This window comes from Cydia fagiglandana, chromosome Z, assembly GCF_963556715.1.
Source record: "Cydia fagiglandana chromosome Z, ilCydFagi1.1, whole genome shotgun sequence".
NCBI classification, from domain to species: domain Eukaryota; kingdom Metazoa; phylum Arthropoda; class Insecta; order Lepidoptera; family Tortricidae; genus Cydia; species Cydia fagiglandana.
The window spans coordinates 30,143,880-30,163,642 of record NC_085959.1 but is presented as its reverse complement, the minus strand read 5'-3'; the positions used below and the strand labels follow the sequence as shown (position 1 = coordinate 30,163,642).

The window sequence follows — 19,763 nt, the reverse complement described above, 5'->3', positions numbered from 1 at the left end:
TTTATCTTCAACGATCATTTGATATGAATAGTGTCAATATCGTTCGTGTTTCGCCACCAGAACAAAATGTGTTGGAATCCGTGGTATCACGGTGGCGATGGCGCGCAGGCGGGCTTGCGGTGATTCCTTGCTGAGATCTCCAATTCTTGACTCCGTCCTCTTTACCTCACAATATATTGAAACTATAACCAATAACACATAGGTTGATTAATATTGCTTGCAAAGAACTCATAATTAGGTACTTGTAACTTTAAAAAGGAAACATGTCTGATTATCAGACTATGATATAGGTGGTTACTTACCAAGTTTTGTAAAATTTCCAGCCGTGCAATATTATTCATATGTTTTTGTGATGCAGAGGCTATTTTAATATATAATATAATAACCCAGAAAACTGATCAAAATTGTACATCGTATTGTTCAGGATTTTACGATTTACCGCTAGTGTTGCTGTCAAACTTTTTTTTTTAATTAATGTTCAGCCATATTTTTGTCTATGATGTGCCAAGATGCCAACATAACGCGTCTAATCTACTTATTAGTTAAGAAGCCCCTAATAAACGTTTATAAATCATGGTTCTTATCAACGGCTTATTAAGCCTAAACAGCGGATTAGCTAATAAGCTGATCATTCCTCATTTAAGGATTTTTTATGAATACGGCTGTTAGTCTATTATTCACGAACGGCTGTCTTTCGTAAGCGTTGTTTGAGATGGGTGCCTCACAAAGCCGTTGGGCTTGCAGAAAGAACATCTCGTGGTTGGTGTACTTAAATAATTTATATAGGTATATTAGGTATGAAGGATAAATTCGACGTCGGCGAGAAAAGAAATATGGCATGCTGTCAGCAGATGAAAAATGTATTCTTAGGCACTGGTCCCACCGCCAGCTAGTAAGCTATGAGCTATCGGCTATAAACACGAACAAAAGATAAGCACTCCCGTGTAAATAAAAGAGACACGGCGATATTTATAGTTACTCGCCCAGCGGTGAGCTAGCCGATAGCTCATAGCTTACTAGCTCGCGGTGGGACCAGTGCCTTAAGTACGATTCTGAAACAAAACGACAGTCGACGATGTGGTTCTTTAAAGATGAACCTACCTCAACAAAATGTCGCCGAGAGCGGAGCACACAGAAATAAATGGTTACCTCATTTTTCTGCAAAACGGGACATATTGCTACTGTTGTGCTAGAGGATCAACGAACAGTTAACTCGGGATGGTGTATCACCGATTGTACCCCAAGTATTGGCAACTTCAACTTGGTGTAATAAGCGGCTGAAATCGGGAATCCGGCATCTGCTCTGGCACCATGACAACTTCGCTCCGCAAGTCTGCACACTTCTGCCAGAACACTCGACTATTTTGGTTCAAAAACATCTCTATTCTGCCTCATCCGCCATATTTCCTTGCTCCTTTTCATTTTTACCTACTTTCAAAATTAAAAAAAAAAGAAATAAGAGGTAGGCGGTAGATTTAGGCCAAGAAAAGTCTGCAAAAGTCAACAACAACAGTTGCTCTGCGTGTGTGTCATCAAAATTGTTGCAGACTTATCTTGGTCTAACTCTATGAAACCAAATACATGCCCTGGCTGCTTATCACTGTGACATTTCCAAGGTGTTTAAAGGAAGAGTAGGCATCGGTACTTTCAAAGTCGTTTTAACGGATTGATAAATGTATACTTAGGTACGTTATCAAGGTGAATACTTAAAAAAATCGCTACCAATAGACGTATTGTATATTTTTTGAGTAAATATCTAAATTCTTTTGGCATGACCCTCGGAGATGTATTATACTTCTCGCCACGGACAGATATTTGAACATCTCTGTATAGATTCAAATGGTTAATTCTTGGCTCTTTTTGTCTTAGTAATGGCGGGGTGCTATTGGTTCCGTTCTCCCATATAAATTTGGGCGCAGGTCTTTTGGCGGCGTATGATAAATGATAATGTTAAGTTGTATGTGTTCCTTTTCATTAATAAAAACGTATTGTACAGCTTAGGTAACTTGCTAGGACTTATTTGCAAGTGACAATGCCGTTTGCATTAAGGTCACACGGAAACTTTTAATACACTTTCGTTGACGAAAATGGTCGGTCGACGTCAAGTGTCTATGCTAATGAAGGATTTTGAGTGTCACGGGCGGCAGCGGGCGGCGGCGCGGGCGCGGTGCCGCCGCATTCCGCATGGTTTGCGCGTGTTGCGCAAACAGGCAAAGAGAAGGCGCTTACGGCCGGAGGTGGGGCGCACTTTCTCGTTCCGTACACGTTTACTTTCGTTGGTGCTACAGAGACCCGTTATCTGAGTTGGCAGGTGCAGTTGGAGGTAATCTTGTATGCCACTATCTTCTTCCACGTAAATCAATGATAGATATAGGTAATGAATATTAAATACATTTTAGCTGCCGAGAACTTTTATTTCGTGCATATAACTCAAGAGTTCTAAGAATAAATAAATGTTCCTACCGTTTCCTGCGGAAGAGGGAAGACTATTGAATATTCAGCACGTGTCCGTAATTAACTAGTTGAAAATAAAATTGGTTAAATTAAATAGGATAAATATTCTTAAAATTTTACGTTTTACAACAACAAAACATCGTAGGTCATAACACTAATAACCAGAGGTAACGCGTTTGTCTTTTCCATCTTCTAACCCCTAAAAGTCAAACACGAAGGTGACTCTCAGAATTATTCACCACTTAGTCAGTTTGCATAAAAAGAAGACTAAAACATAATCGTACCTTTTCATTGTGAATCCTTCTCAGTCGGACGCGAGCAAAAACTACTGTACTGTAATTCAGAGAATGTCGGCACCAGAAAAAAGAATCAGTTGAATTAAATATCTGACACTTAATTTTGTCATTTATTTGCAATTTGAAACAATATGTAGTGTAGATGGGCACCTTTCATACACGGGGTAGCTTCATACATTCAGTCACTCTTACAGCATATCAGAACAGCGTATTTATTACAGGTTTGCGTGTATAAGTAGCCATTGGAGAGAGTCAGCTAGGTGACCACGAAGAGAGTCAGCTAGGTGTCCACGAAGTTAGCCGCCAACACAGCCGTCGCAAGCGACATGAGAGGAAGTAATGTGTTTTTGCACTCCTAAAGTAAATACATATATGGACCATGTTCTCAGATGTTTCGTGCTGAAGTATAGTGTTATTTTTGTGGAACTATTGCTCAAAGGTAAGTATTTAACTACGATCACGAGGATAGTATAATGTACATGTTTTGTAGGTTTTTCTACATGATCTAAGGTACAAATCTTAATTTTTTTAGATTTGGGGTAGGGCACTAACTAAAGGGGCACATTCGTATTGCAAATACACTGCAGGAATGTCCGCCAATTACCAAATTATTAAAAATCATAGAATTCATAGATAAGCAGAAAGTCACTAGTCCCACATTAATAGATAAAAGAAAATATGAGACCGGCAAAAGATGTTTTGGAAGGAACATTTGTCTTACAAAAACCTGTCTGTACCGTGTTATATTTTGTAAGGTAAGAAAAGTATTTTTCTTGAGGTTTTAATATTTAATTTATTCATTGCTTGTTTCATGGCCAATCAAGACGATATTTGATAATTATTTTGATAGTGTTTGAATTTTCCCCTACCTACATATGTATGAATGTACCCCCTCGGTGGGTAGATTCGTACATTCGAGAACTTCTAGTAAAATTAAATTCATTCATTTATTATAAAAGTTATCGACTTTTAACTTTTTGAGTAGGGAGCGGAATGTACGCAGAATGTTAAATACAAAGGAGAAATAATACAAATGGAGCAAGCTATCTTTAAATACATTTTTTTTATCAAAATATAAAAAGCGTCCGAATGGTGCCTACACTGTCCTGCCAGAGAAGCGCGATGAATGATGTCATCTGGAAGGCACTTGCTTCCGCGTGGCGGCCATCCTTGAGCCGAACGGTATCGAACGCGACGACAACAACCGCCCCGATGGGATGACGCCCATTCCGTGGAGGTTGGGAAGGACGCCACCTGCGTTGACACGCTCGCGCCGTCCCACCTACATGCGACTTCCGTCAAGGCGGTAGCTGCGCCTACAACCGTAGAATAGAAAAGCCGGCGCATATATCCTGTCCTTGGCGAGGGCTACATATTTGCGCCGTTCGGTGTAGAAACTCATATTCAAAGGGTCCAGCGCGAAAATCATATTTAAATAGATTTCGCAGGGCCTTGTAGACATCTCAGATGACCGGAGAGCTAGCAGCTACCACGGCCAGTTGATAAGCCTGTCCATCCAAAAAGGTAACGCTGCCAGCCTTCTGGGCACCATAACGCATGTAAGCGACCTGGGGAGCATTTTTTATTTATATGTTTATTTTGGGTGGTCTGTGTTTTTAATTGGGCTTTTTCCTTTGACACGGTGGACCACCAGCAGGCCGGCGCCCTGGAACTCTTTTGGGCTCCAGGAGGGCGAGCGTCCTTTTCACGACATGGTCAGCGTCTCGTCTCATGACATATCCATACCACCTCAGCCTCTGTTCGGCGAGTTTCTGTGTGATGGCCTGATGGCCGCTATTTTAAAACATCTTATGTGTTCATTACGCACTTTATCAAACCTAGTTACACTCGCAGCCCATCTCAGCGTCCTCATTTCGTCGGTATGGGCTTTCTGTTCGAAACAATAAATAAACATATTTAAATATGTATGTAAAGATGACGTTTTATATTGTTGTCACCAGTGTGATTTGATGTAGTAGTACATACATATCGCACCGCACTCGCGTCACATTGAATCTGACATAGACGTGCCCTGGCAATTCGAGCAAATTACAAGCCGACTTTGGCGATGACCTCATCACCGCGAACGCCCGCTCGTTCGCTGCGGACTTTTTGTATCGACAAAAAATGCGCCCCGACCTACATCAACCGCTCTGTAAAAAATGCCGGATCTCAAGTTAGGTAAACCAATCATTCCACCATGTTCTTGTCCAGTAAATTAGATGTAGATATTGTGGATGAATCAAGGCAACTTGTGTTATATGTATAATACATATTACTCGTTACTCAAAAGAAAATAAGGGCGCTAAGAATTTTGATCATTACAGGAAAACTAATTTCATGTTTATTTAAATATATGAAACAATTGACTACTTATTTAATTTTTTATAAGCCATAAATAACAACCATAGCCTTGTATTAAGGTATTTAAAAAAATACAGGGAAATTTGCTGATTTTTCCGGCTACCAAAAAAATCTAGTCCTTCGGGTTTTTTAAATGAATATCGAAAAGTACTAAATATTTACTCATTTACACATTACCATAAAAATATAGGCCATACCACATATGTAAAAACAATTGTAAATGAAGTGGAAATTTTTTCAGTACAAGTTCTTTCGTAAGTTACGTAAGAGATCACCGAAAAATGTATTGTCGTGTTACATCTGTGCGTACCGAGCGCGGCAACAGGCGGCAAGGTCGTATTGAATGTTTGCGTGTGTAATACGCAGCTATAGTAGCGAGTGTGTGCTCAGCCGGCGCCGCCGGTGACCGTGGCGAGTTATCAAAACGATTTCATGTTCAACGCGGCCATACACTTGTTCAACCAAACAACCAAATCTTGACGTCAATCACGTGTATGCGCAACTTTCTTACGTATGCTATTAAGTCGTATGTCTAATTGTTTGGCGATTCATAACACCATCCATTAATTGTTTAAACGGGCAAACTTAGGTGCTGATATTTGTCACGTGAAAACGTAAACGTTAGGGACATGAATTTTGTATGTTACCTTCGCACGAGTGTTTCACGTCAGAGCTCGCGATAGTAGTTAGAGCAACTGAGACACTGGATGGTTACTTGGTTAGCCCCATCATATCATAAATCAAACTAGCCGTATCACAGAAGGTTACGTCACTAAAAAATACGTCGGAGCTATTTTAGCAACATTTATACCTAAGTTAAATGCGATATAGGTAGACAGCAATGTCACCTCCACGACCGGGGGCGGCGGTCGTCGCCCGCGCCGATAACGACCACGACTCACCTACAGCTGGAGCAATGATGAAAAGAACGCTCGTGTCATTCACCTACCTTGAAAACCCTCAAGTTAATCAACTTTAACATAACCTGCGTTCAATGAGTACATTATGACGTATGACGTTATTCATACATACATTCTGTCAAATCTAATCCATCATTTTAACATTTCTGTTTGATAGAAAATTAAACAGAGTTTTGTAAAAGGTTGCTAAGTTTTACGAATAAGGGTCACTTAAGTATTGCACCATTCATTCACTCGGGGTTAACCGGTTAAACCTGGAGTTGCCATAGTTACCAGTAGAGGAGGTAAAGGAGTATTGGGCAGCCGGGAGGTTCGGGCACCACCTCGTAACTCGAGACGTTGTTGATACTTACTTAATTTTGTATAATGTGGTAATTTAGCTTAGTAACTGGAAAGACGACTCGGGCAAATATCATCTATCATTTTGTTTAGCTGTCAGCATCACATGCCGTTGACCGTTTTGCACGTGCATACGTTATTATTTGGAGTTTGAACCTAACTATTATCATTAATGCACTATGCAGAATCGCACCCGTCACGGCTTATATTTTAAACAGTCGATTGTTTTTCAATTTTATACCAAGTTTTTATAATTTTATTATTTACTATTGAAGGTGCCCTAAACACCTGACCCATAGGGAGGTATGGGCACTTTTGTTTTGACAGGCTTTAGAAAATCCCTTGCAATGTTGAGACTGATTATAATTGTATAAGTGTTTTAGGTTATAATGACAGCCACATATATGTGCTAATAATATACGAAACAAGAAGTTGTTTATGTTAAAAAATAACCCTCCCCTACAATTTGACATTGGATTAACGGTTTAACCAGTTAACTCCGGGTTATATATTCGGGTTCCGGGGTATTAGTGGAATGGTGCAATAAGTGGCCCTAAAGGGGGTTAAACTCTAATAAATGACATTGGCGTGTTATAAGATCTGTATATTAAAAGTATTAAAACATAAGTTGGTATCTATTTTACGAATTTGTATAAGCGGGCGTTAGGGGTGGCGCCAGGGTGACTGAAAAAGTGTTTGAGATGGGTGGTATGGCTGGTATGGGTGAAGTGAAACAACTTGTGCGTCGGTCGGTGCGTTGAGCCGCGTCACCGACCGACCTACCGAGCGTGAGTCAATGGCCCTCTAACTTCGACAACCTTATCAACAATAATGTACGAAACAATGACACGCTGCCAGTGACGTAAGTGCATTCTCTTCATTGTCATACTTATTGAATGACTACGCAGATTGCAATATTTCCACAGACCTTCGCTAAAGAGTGAATATGTATTTCTGACTAAATACGTACTGAATAACTTTAACCTTTATCATTTTGTTTGGCATATACTTAACATCAAATTAATAGCGTAGTTATGTATACATACTCGTAATTGTATGCCAAACCAAACAAATTATTTTACCGGTAGGTCTGTACCAACCGACAAAGCGACCAATTTGAACAAGTTTAGGGCCGGGCCGGGCCGGTTGCCAAATCGTTTGTCACCGTTAAAACGTTCGCAATTTTATATTGTATCTTATGTGACGTTTTGTAGTTCTCTGCTGGGTGAAGTTGATTAGTCCATCAATTCTGTTTGCTGCAACTAGCCCTAAACCCATGATGATTGGCTCTTGTGACATTTGCGGTCGCCTGGTGGAGAAGATGACATTTGTCAAATTACAAGAAATACGTATTGCTCGTGAAACTGCGTTGACGCGCGCCCGAATTACATTTTTGCTCCCTTATCTCGCACTGTGCATATACTTAGCATATCCTTGCAATGATCTAATAAGCATAATTTTGACTAAAATGCAATGATTCCAATGCGAGGCCATTTTATGAAGCAACGTTTACCGCTACACAACTACGTCACCCACTGCTATGACTCACATTATATATGCATACAACGTGCATACGTCAATTCGCGATGATGCTGCTAGAAGCAAACTGGGCTAATATTTGCCGTTTAGAGCCTCTGTGACATCTGTTCTTGGTCTCAATCGAATTATAATCGCTCTTCAGAATACCTAGTTAGTGAAAGTTGAACGGTCGATCCTTCGGTAAGTGGTACGGGGTGACCGGCCAGACGCAGACGGGAGCAGAGTACTCGACCTCACACAATTCGCCCAAATATCTGGGCATGCGTCCGCCGCCCGCCGCCGGTTGCGCAACAGCTCCCTGCCGCGACCCGGCGCGTCGACGACCCCCGTCGCCTCCTCTACCAACCCTATAGATCAACAAACTAGTCTAGACTTTTTACAACTTTATCATCCATTCATCACTCGCAATTAATTCTCATACATTCACTAATCACTACACCTTGTAAAACAAAGTCTCCCGTCACGTCTGTCGGTGTGTATGTTTGTTCGCGATAAACTCAAAAACTACTGAACAGATTTTCATGCGGTTTTCACCTATCGATAGAGTGATTCTTAAGAAAGAAGTAAGTGTATAATTTGCTAACCCGTGCGAAGCCGGGGCGGTTCGCTCGTGACATATAAAGACACAGCCTACGAACTCTTAGAAGTCTAACACTAGCAAGGGCATATTGATTTTTATACTTGGAAAAATACTGTAATAGATCTGACCTGTTTCGCGGCAAAGGCACCGTGTAACTGTTGCGGCTGGTTGGCACTTCGTTAATAATTTAGCATTCTTCAGTTAAACTATTGTATATGTATAGCATAGGACTTAATAAGTATATCATTACGGACTGCTCATCAGTATATATGTATACTATAATATGTCAATATTCACTATGCACAACGGTACCCTTGCTTTCATGCTGTCACAAGTATAATGAATGAAGACGTGACACTTAAATGATCCTTTGTAGACCTTGAAGAAATTGAAATTAATTGAAATAATATTTAATTAAAGTAAATTTAAACTCATAGAAAATTAAACATACATGAGAGCCCCGGTTATCTACTATGATAAGTACATAAAATTCAAGTGCTCGACGCGGTCCCAGTACATGTCATCTTGAAACTCAATAGAGGTGACAGCAAGGTGTCATCTAATGGTCTGGTCATTAGCATGTCGAGCACTAGTACGTTTACCTTTCGAGGAGCAACTAGATTTGTTTCATATTATTATACCACAGTTACTAATCCCTATCATAAATGTATTTAACAAAAGTTAAATCAAATTCGCCATTCCTTTCGCTCATGATCAAAGGGCCCTTAGATTGAGTGTGACTGAAATAATGTGTTTGTTGCAGATCGCGCAAGCGCCGCCCCAGCAGTTCGTGCGACCTGGGATACGGCGAGCGCGACGACCAGATGAACGAGTGCAACGCTGCGCTGGTACTGATGTCGCTCAGCTGCTCGCCTAACTCGCCGCGTCCAAGTGAGTTGTTCCTTCAATTGATTACTACATACTTATTTACCAATTAAAACACGGCCGTCTACCTTGTGTTAAGTTGCTGCCTGATCGGCTACTCACGGTTATGAGGACTCTCTTCATTCCCTTATACGGAACGGTTGGCTATAATTTGTAAATTGGTCCAAGGATCGTTTGTCTCGTGTAATCAGGTAAAAATCCGCCTCTATTATATAACAAAGTTGTTTCTACTTAGTTGTTTTTCAATGGAGTTAGGGCCAGTTGCACCAACCACATTTGACAGACTGATCAACGTCAGCCGGCGCGCCCCGGCGATTTACTATGAAACTTTCCATACATAAAAATTTAGCGAACTCTTTAACGATACGAACAGTTTGGTGCAACCGACCCTTCGAGCGCTCCGCCAAGCATTCTTCTAATAAATTGTTCACGGTAAACTTTAGGTAAGTATGTTACGTTACGTAAGATTCATGTTATAGCAGGCATCCAAGTGCTTCGGCAGGCAGCCTATTAAAGCCGTTTGTATACCATCAGTTCTTTACTTAATATACTTAAACCTTCTACCTGTTGACTAAAACAATGACTGTACTCCCAGTGTACTTGCACAAGTGTATACAAATTAAAATCGAGTTTTGAACTCATATCGAAATAAAAGAAAGTCCCATATTCAAAAGCACAATAATTTCCCTGGGTCTTACGAGGATAAATACGAGTATAAGCAATCATGAAAACACTTTCTTTGGGACCATTTTTTCAAAACGTCGTCGTCATATACAGTGTGGAAAGATAAGTCGGGCCCTGGAGGGAAACTACCTTAAATCCTTAAGCTGGCTCATTTTACTTAAAGGAGACATTCCTTTATTTTTAAAAAGAAACAAAACTGTATTCAAAGATTTTTCTTTTTTTTTCAATTTTGCTAGTCAAAAAAATGTTGAGAACTAAATATTCGATTTTATGGATATTTTGTACGACAGACGAGTGTAAGACCTAATGTTTCTTGGAGAAATGACTAGGGTAATAAAATTGCGAGTGTTTATTTTTTTGAATTTTTAGTCGATTCGAGTCCCGGGCGAGGCAAGCGAATTTTAGAAAATCTTTGAATGCAGTTTTGTTTCTTTTTAAAAATAAAGGAATGTCTCCTTTAAGTAAAATGAGCCAGCTTAAGGATTTAAGGTAGTTTCCCTCCAGGGCCCGACTTATCTTTCCACCCTGTATATTATTTATCGACGCAAAAGGCTTAATTAATATGGGCATAGTGATGATCTCCTTTGTTATGAAAAACCTGACGAACATTAGGGTAGGTACCTACATACCTATTCAGTAGGGACCCCGTTTAGGTTTATATGTTAAATGAAGGATAGAGTTGTTAGCGTCTAGACAGCACAGCGGTCTAGACACTGTCTAGACAGGTATTTGATGAAACTTCGCTCTCGTGCTAACAACTCGGACCAAATGCTTTGTATTAAGTAGAAAAAGGGCAATGGTTTAGTTAGCTATTTTATATAATAATTATATTCTGCATAAAATTTTGTAGTTCACCAGTTAGTTGAGAGCTGCTACCAGTTGTTAACGACATCGCTTTTATCTTTCTTACTACAAATAAATTAGTGGTTCAGATGACCTGGGCGCTTGTTACTTATTTTTATGGATGTTATTGTAAAACGTAACAAACAAACACTACACTCCTATCCGTATATCGGTGGACCCTATGCCTTTTGTAAAAGTGTGGGCGATAGAACTACAGTAGAGTCCGGTTAGTACGACTCCGCATATAACAACCAACCGCTTATAGCGACGTAAGTATAGGCACTTGTTTGGTTTTAGTGCAAGCTACTATGAAAGCACAACCGTTTATAACGACTCCGCTTATAACGACCGATCGCTTTCAACGACGGAAATTGACTCAAAATCCGTCCGTCAAGTCCGGTTACAACGACGAGCGACGTAGTTTTTACAAATAAATTATTGGTAAGAAGCTTACTCCGTCCCGCGCACCCAACTCTCCTCCCCCTCTTGCATATAGGGAGCAAGATGAAATAGATAGTCGTGCGACTTTTCGTAATCTTGAAAACTAAATAAAACAATTCCCATTATTCGATTGAGCTTAAACTTCACACATAATAAAAAAAATAAGATAAATAAGATATAATTATGTAAGTTGGGTGACAATGCAATATTTTGGTAGGTACCTTCGACTGAGTTCGAGCTGATCTGTCGATGGACACAGGAGGTGGCCACAGGAACTATGTGATAAAACAACGTCATCTTGATTAGATCCCCAAGAATTACGACTTTTTATTTTACGGGATTCGAGTAATTTGCGGATGACGAGTGAGTACGCGTACCTTGATGAAAAGTGGCTTCTTCTAAACACACAAGTCTCTCCATTTAAGACAAGGTGTCGTAATACTAACGTAAATATATATTTTAAAAGAAATGTTTTATTTCTTTGATTGTCGCATAAGTATTAATAAATACAAAATGATGTAATTATTTTGATTAAAAAATATATTAAAATTGGCGGCTCGTTTTGTACGACGTCCGGTTAGTACGACGTAATATCAGCGGACCCTTGAATGTCGTTATAACCGGACTCTACTGTATCTAATTTCTTATGAAGTTTTATAATTTAATTGAATCAGATATTAAGATCAGAGAGAGAGAAATTAAGAGAAACTGTCCGCTGTGTGTTATGTTTGAGTACTTTTGACAATTACATAAAGGTAAATCAATAATGATCTGTAATATTACGAAATATTTTCCTGCCCTCCATGAATGCTATGAAGGAAGCAGCTTAACGAAATTGCTTACCTACGCGTGATTTAAGATTATTAAATTACTTGTTGACAATTTAACTCAAATCTATACATTTGCGTATTCATTCATATCGTACTACTCTTTATATCAAACTAATGTTGAAAATGTGTAGTTTGAAGACGAACCATTAGTTGAAATACATAACTAAGTACAATAAATTCGGTTGTATGTAGAGAGCGTTACGCAATGGTGAAGCGAGAACTCTCATTCTATTGCGGCGGCGGCGGCGCATGTGTGCCGCGAAAAGAACGGCTCTTTCTAGTGAAAGTTGATGGCCACAGTTCCGTTTAGTAATTACATTAATTTATAGTGGTACTATGATTAGGGGGCTGGCACATTTTTTTGTATGTTTGTTACCTCAAAACTCCGTCATGTGTGAACCGATTTGGAAAATCATATTATTGTTTAAAAGTATATAGTTCCAAGTTGGTTTCATTTTATAGTCACATCCAGTTCTAATGATAGGGTCCATGAGGGATTGAAAAAACTTCTAAAATCTTATAGGGATTTATACATACATAGCGATTTATGTATTTTTATTTTATCAACAAATCAAACATTTGCATTCAAAAACATGCTTGCAGACATTGCAGACTCAGTCGAGTTCGTACTTGGTACTTTAGCATACTAGTATGTATAATGAATAAATGAATTTGTAGTGGATCCATAATTTTACAAATAATGTAACAGTACCTAAGAGCTGTTTGTATTGTGGTGGTGACAGATGGGTGGGGCGGCCGGTCGTCGGTGTCGCCGGGCGCCAGCAGCAGCTCGGGCTCCTCGTGGCGCTCGGGCACACCCTCCCCGCCGCCCGCCTCCTCCTCCTTCAGCGACGAGGGCATCGCTATGGACTACGAGGATCTCCATCCCCGCAAGAAACGGGTAAGTTCACATTACCTACGCGCTTCGTGCGTCTCCTGACTGACACTTCACATTTCACCACTGATTCCATTCCTGATGCAGAAAATTGGTTATAAATTTCAAAGAATTGATCACCCTTTAACTTGGACAGCTAATAAGGTGGTGGTACCGGTGTTCAATGCGGTCCCAGTACATGTCATTTTGAAACTTGAGTCATCTATTGGCCATTAGCATGTCGAGCACTAGTACCACCACCTTCCTTAGTGCGCAGTGGCGTGCAGTGGAGATAAGACTTAAATCGGGCTCTAGAAGAGTCATTCTTGAAGGAATGTAACGCAAACTATAAAAATCGGCAACTTTTTTTTTGGTCATTTTGTATGGACTGCCTACCCTAGTGCCTACCTTTTTTTGTATGCACTGCACGCCACTGTTAGTGCGTGTATATCGCGCGCTTGTCTTTTCAGTTTTACTAGTACTGCTTTGCTAATTTTTGCGAATCGATGTCTTCCATAATTATTTTAACCTATACTAAGATTAACTTAATTTTTGTTTGAATAAAGTAGGTAACTGGTTACCTTTTAACAACAATAAGTAATATCCAAAACAAAACTGAAATGTAATACATAATTAAAAACAAGTAAGTAGTTACCTTTTAAATTGAACCAAACTTTCCTTGATCGTTGTCACTACCGTCGTAGGACTGAGGTTTTTGGCGCCCTATAGTGAATGAAATCTGTAGAAATTAGTTCGTATAAGTACATTTTTTATTTGTTTAATCAATTACGATCATATACCCTAATGATCCATATTCTACTGACAACTGTAGTACCTACGGATGGATTCCACTTGCACCAATTTGGTAAGTTAGATACAGCTAAGTTTTATTTTAATCTCAATAGCCATCAAAATATTATAGGTAATCTAGATCTATCTATTAATTTACTTGTTATTTTGCTGCAAAACGTTACAAAGTGATGGTTCAACGAAGCCATACATTGGATCATCACTTTGTAATTAATAATAAATATTATTGCTCAGCGAAATGTGCTTTTTAACTTTTCATTATTAACTCCATATTGCAAAGCGACCTATACCTATGTCAAACCGCTACGCGAATTTATGTGTCACATTAAAATACATGTAAAGAGGATAGTTTTTCACATGTTTGTAAATAGGACTATGGCACAAACAGTCCAAACTATATTAGTATTAAAATGTATTTAAAGGTAAGTCGACAATGTATTTTTATTGTGTTTCCAGTTTACAGCGCTGTAGCGCGATTTCTTGAAATCTAATCAATATCTGCTTATTATAGTTATGAACCACTTCCAACTTCCAAACCGCGTATCTTATACCTTTAAACGACCAATTTTTGTGTAGGTATATAGGGGTTTTCTGGGGCGAAAAAGATCTCTGGGAAAACGCGCATATTTGAGTTTTTATGTTTTCCGAGCAAACGTCGGTCTTCCAAATATTGTCTGATTATTCGCTATACATGTACTCCTAAACTACTAGACAACAAACATTTAGTATCGAGTTTATATAAACTGTAAACTAACTTCAGTATGTTTCGTGAAACATGGTACTGGTTAACAACTAGTATTTGGGTTACCCTCCATTGGCATAATTGTGTTTGTCACAAATACTCGTACACTTCGCATAACATGTATCGCAAAAATACTTTTAGTCGAATGATAATTTTGCATAAGTTGCATAACTATTACTTGGCATTACTATTACTTACTACGCATATAATACATGTTGCAGCATATTATTTAGCAGAAGATTACTTTTGTTGACTTTCGTTTAGCATAATTTTATGTACGCTGGGTACAGCGTCACATTATATAGAAACATGACAATGTACATGTATGATTTAAGATTATAGATCACTTATCTACTAGATAACTAGAGCATTTACGAGTAAGATGAAATGCGTTTTTTACGCTCTCAAATTATAGTCCCACAATTTAACTTAGACGGTTCGTGAGCAACTTCCGCTGTAGTTGCTCGATAGTAGAAAGTAGCATAGTTTGGTAAGTAAAGTACATTTTGATATATTTAAATGGTGTAAAATTCAGAGTGTTTGTGAGGGAATGTATGTTTAGGATACACGTGTCGCGCCGCCGAGTTCACAGTGATGCATGTGCACCTACTTCTCTACGGCGCAATGTCAAGGCTGAACCGCAGCGCTATTATGCAATTGTGCCGCTGAACAATCGTTAACGTATTTTATATGATCTCCATAGGTAACTACAATAAATCTACCGGCTTTCTTAATCAATATTGGACCCGTTTTATTACGTAAGACTGTTACTTTTTTCACCCCCTTTCGACCCTTCCTGACACCTGCTGTTAAAATTCTTTCTCAAGACCCTTTATCTCCGGAACACTTGGAGGTATCGAATTGAAATTAAAATCATATACTCAAGTCTACAACTCTACAGTCCCTTGAAGCTGTGAAAAAATGAAACTTTTAAGTTAACGTAAATAACAGATACGGCCATTTATGCCGCAAAAAACGTATAAATATTTCGACACCCGCAATGAAATCAAAATCCATAGGGTAGGTACTTCCCGTTAACCTTCTTCTTCGTTACACTCTTGACAGAACTATGAAATTGACTCCCGCTGACCTAGAACTGTGAAATTTGGCAAGTAATAAAGTCTTACGCTACAAGTACAGGGAAAGATTATTTTCAGAGTGTAACGTCAACAGTGTTAATTTTAGCTTGGCTGCAATTTTACGTAATAGTAAGATTACAGTACAGTCAGCAGTTATTTATATTTGTTAACCGGGCGAGTATGCTCGAGGGCAGGCCCACGCGCGCGGAGCGGGCCAAGAGCGGCGGTGGGCAGCCCGGAACGTAGGCTTCATGCAGCGCATCAAATTACGCAACAAATGTCGTTTATCTTTTATCGTAGTGTCACGTTTTCAGGCTAAATGTCGGTTGTCGATAAACAACATTTCTTATTACATCTTTTTGACAATATCGCCGTAATCATAACGAAATTTGCATAAATTACTTACCTTTTTATTAAGAAAGGTCATCTTTGCCGTTTTTTGCTTAAGTAATAAATAGGAGAATCTTACACAGATCGACTTAGACCCAAACTAAGCAAAGCTTGTACTATGAGTACTAGGCGACGATACATATAAAACACCCATGACTCAGGAACAAATATCTGGGTTCATGACACAAATAAATGGCCTTACCGGGATTCGAACCCGGGACCATCGGCTTGATAGGCAGGGTCAGTTACTACCCACTAGGCCCGACGGGTCGTCGAATGAATAAATGAATAATTACATAGTTCTCGCGAATAAACTAAACAACATCAACAGTGAGAACTAGCCACTTCGCGAAAAATTAAGATTGCAAAAGCATTGATCAATTACTTAATAGTTATTTAACAACTACATATTAAATTATGTTTTTTTAATGAACGATAATTGTGTTCCGGATTCCGTCGTTTAATAAAACGGTATTTGCCTTTGTGCTGCTGCTAATAGAATGTACCTATCGTAAATATTGTAACGAGCAGCGCCCACGCAGAACAACGCTGGCTATTATTGGTGAAGCAATACGAGTAGTACAATGGCATAACCCAGACGCACTGACGCCGCGTCTGTGCAAAAAAAAATGTATCATTGTCTCAAGTTTTGTATGCTCGATGATAATTTACCGAATTTATAAACACCACGAGACTTACACTACCAAGCGTTACAATATTAATTAACGCCTCACCGTTTTAAGAGGTAGCTGTGTCTACAGGGTAATAAAGCCCGTATCGGGATTATAAAGATAAGGACGTGTTAAGTGTTAACGTATCTGAAGTAGTCCGGTCAGCAAAACTGGCCAACGACACTGGCCGTCCCGGATTACCGTGGGCGAGGTCACCGACCCGCCACATGTGATCCGCGCGGAACCTGTTCCAGCACCACTTGCGTGCCACCGTGCACCGACCGGCACCGGCGCCCTAGCCTATAGCCCAGCCCTGCTCAATGCCCGCTCATCTGCCACCATCGCTACACTAACGACCGACGCTTTTACCTATACTATTTTACGTAATATAGATACATATATATGTACTTAAAAGTGCATAAGTCACGTTCTCATTGTAGCAATATCACATTTAGTCACGTCATGAACGCAAACTTAGCTTAGTTAGACATCTATAACTAACTCCCAAGGTCTCCGTGACTTCTACGGACAATGCATTTACATAATAATATACTAAAACTTACATTCTAATTCCTAAGACATACCTATAACATGCAGTTACCGAATTTTTTTTTTTTAAATTTTATTCGATTACTAGAATGAATGCAGTTGCACTGTTGACGACCAGTTACACGAGTTGATAAATCGGCAGTCGATTTGCGATTACCGGTTTATAAATTCATCACCTTGATGTAAAACTAATGGCATACTTAATAATTCTTGTGAGACGCTTTGTTCGATGGAAAAGTGTAGTAAGGTCGCGCAGTTAGTGCAGCGGCGTTGAACGGCGGAGGGCGCGCGCCTAGTCCGAGCAGCGAGCGAGCGTGCGAGCGGCCCGCGGGGCCCGCCTCCCCGCGGCTCTGTCATTACGTTGCTGTTCCTTTCCGAGAACTAAATACCACTCATTGTATCGACCACTACTATTTCCTACTACAACGATAATTCAAAACCCAGCTCGTTACTTTTCATCACACTTGCTCGAAAGCTATAACTTCCTAAGGAGTTATAGCTTTCTTTTTTAGTTTTTTTTTTTTTTTTTTTTAATTTATTGAGAAAACCAAACAGTCATATAAGCATATCAAAAATACAATACAAGATGTACTGCAACAAAAGATACAATAAAAAAGACCTGGAGGTTCATAAATTATAAATTATGTTAACTGTGTAAGTACAATTATAACTACTGCATATTAATACCAGATAGAAAAAACTGCTATCAGTACTTAGGTACTAAAACAACTTACGTTTAACTATGGTTTTTAGACTAGATATCGAATTTTGAAAGCAATCTATTTCGGAGAGATGTTTATTATAGTAACTAGGAACTCGTCTGAAAAAGGTATGCCTGGAATAGTTCTTGATAGAAAAACTAACATGAAACAGCGATCGAGGGCGTAAGGGGTGATGCGGACAACTGAAAGTGACTAATCTTAGGAGATTAGAACAATTAATAATATTTTTAAGAATTTTAAACAAAAACATAACGTCCAAGTATATCCTACGGTTAAAAAGGGAAGGTACACGAAAATGTTTTGCAGCCAAGGTAGAATTTACAAAATAAGTGCCTGTTCTATAACTTAACGATTTTAAGAAAATGTTTTGAATTCTCTCCAAACGGTCAATATGGACTTGATACTGAGGTGTCCAAATTACACTCCCGAATTCGAGGATACTCCTAACAAAAGAATAAAATAATAATTTATAAGTATTTGGCCGCTTGAAGGGTTGTCCGACACGAAGAATCATTCCTAACCTTTTATATGCACGTGTACATAAGTTATCAATATGCTCGTTAAAGTTTAGTTGCGAGTCCATAGTGACACCTAAGTCTTTAATCGAAGAGACTCGTGCTATGTTATTACCGGATAAATTATAATTATATACTATCGGATTGTGTTTTCGATTAAAACTTATAACAAAACATTTTTCTGTGTTTAAAAACAAATGATTATTTGAGCAATATTGGACAAAATTATCTAGATCTTTTTGCAACAATAGGCAGTCCGCTTCCGAAGACACAGCTTTATAAATCTTTGTGTCATCGGCGTATATAAGGTGTTCAGAGCTACGGAAACAGGCCGCCATATCATTGATATATAAGATAAAGAATAAAGGACCAAGGTGCGACCCCTGAGGTACTCCAGAGGGGATGGGGAGAAAACGAGACGTATAACCTTTTAAGGCCACAGCTTGGCTACGATTAGACAGATAAGATTTAATCCACCTCAGGAGGTCACCGTGTATACCGAGGTCGAGTAGTTTCATGATCAAATTATTATGATTAATTTTATCAAAACACTTCGAAAAATCGGTATACACGGCATCCACCTGGCTACCAGAGGCTAACTTATGTCACGAATGCATACGAACCAAGTAGGTAAGCATTATTTACAAGTTATAAGTAATATACTATTAATATTAGTAAAATACTTTGTGTAAAGTCAAGGTATTTTATAAGGGATTTTCCTTTTAAAATACTGACGTTTACACATAGTTTAATATTTTTGCAGTGGGGACACACTCCTCCTTTCGGGCATTCGTTTAAAATTATTTCACACAATTTTCAATCGTGACTGAATGCCGAAGGTCTGTGCTTTCGATGCCTACTCTTGTCAAGATAACTTTTAAGAAAAAAAAAACCGACTTCTATGGGGCCCGGTGAAAGATTATGGTAGATGGTGCACTATGTAGAAAAGGAGGTAAAACGAGTACTTTCTAGAAGCATTTCGTTTCCGTAAGGGTCGTAGTTCTAGCCTAACCTAACCCACTTCTCTGATAGCAGTTCGGTTCTGTGAGGATCGCAGTTCGAACCTAATCAAACCCACTTTTCTAGTAGCATTTCGTTTCTGAAAGACTCGCAGTTCTAACCAAACCTAACCCACTTTTGTTCGGTTCTGTGAGGATCGCAGTTCAAACCTAACCTAACCCACTTAACGGCGCATGCGGTGCGGTGTACGGGAGTTTGAGCGGGAGGGGTTTGGCA

The 19,763-nt window shown here is 39.2% G+C and overlaps 1 protein-coding gene across 1 annotated transcript in view; it reads left to right on the top strand.

Moving 5' to 3' along the window:
- Nucleotides 1-19,763, top strand: part of LOC134678891 (zinc finger protein 395) — a 66,711-nt gene that overhangs the window by 27,273 nt on the left and 19,675 nt on the right. Inside the window, exons 3-4 of the mRNA XM_063537636.1 lie at nt 9,256-9,383; nt 12,919-13,076. Of these exons, the coding sequence (XP_063393706.1) occupies nt 9,256-9,383; nt 12,919-13,076 (286 nt within the window). The remainder of the gene's footprint in view (nt 1-9,255; nt 9,384-12,918; nt 13,077-19,763) is intronic.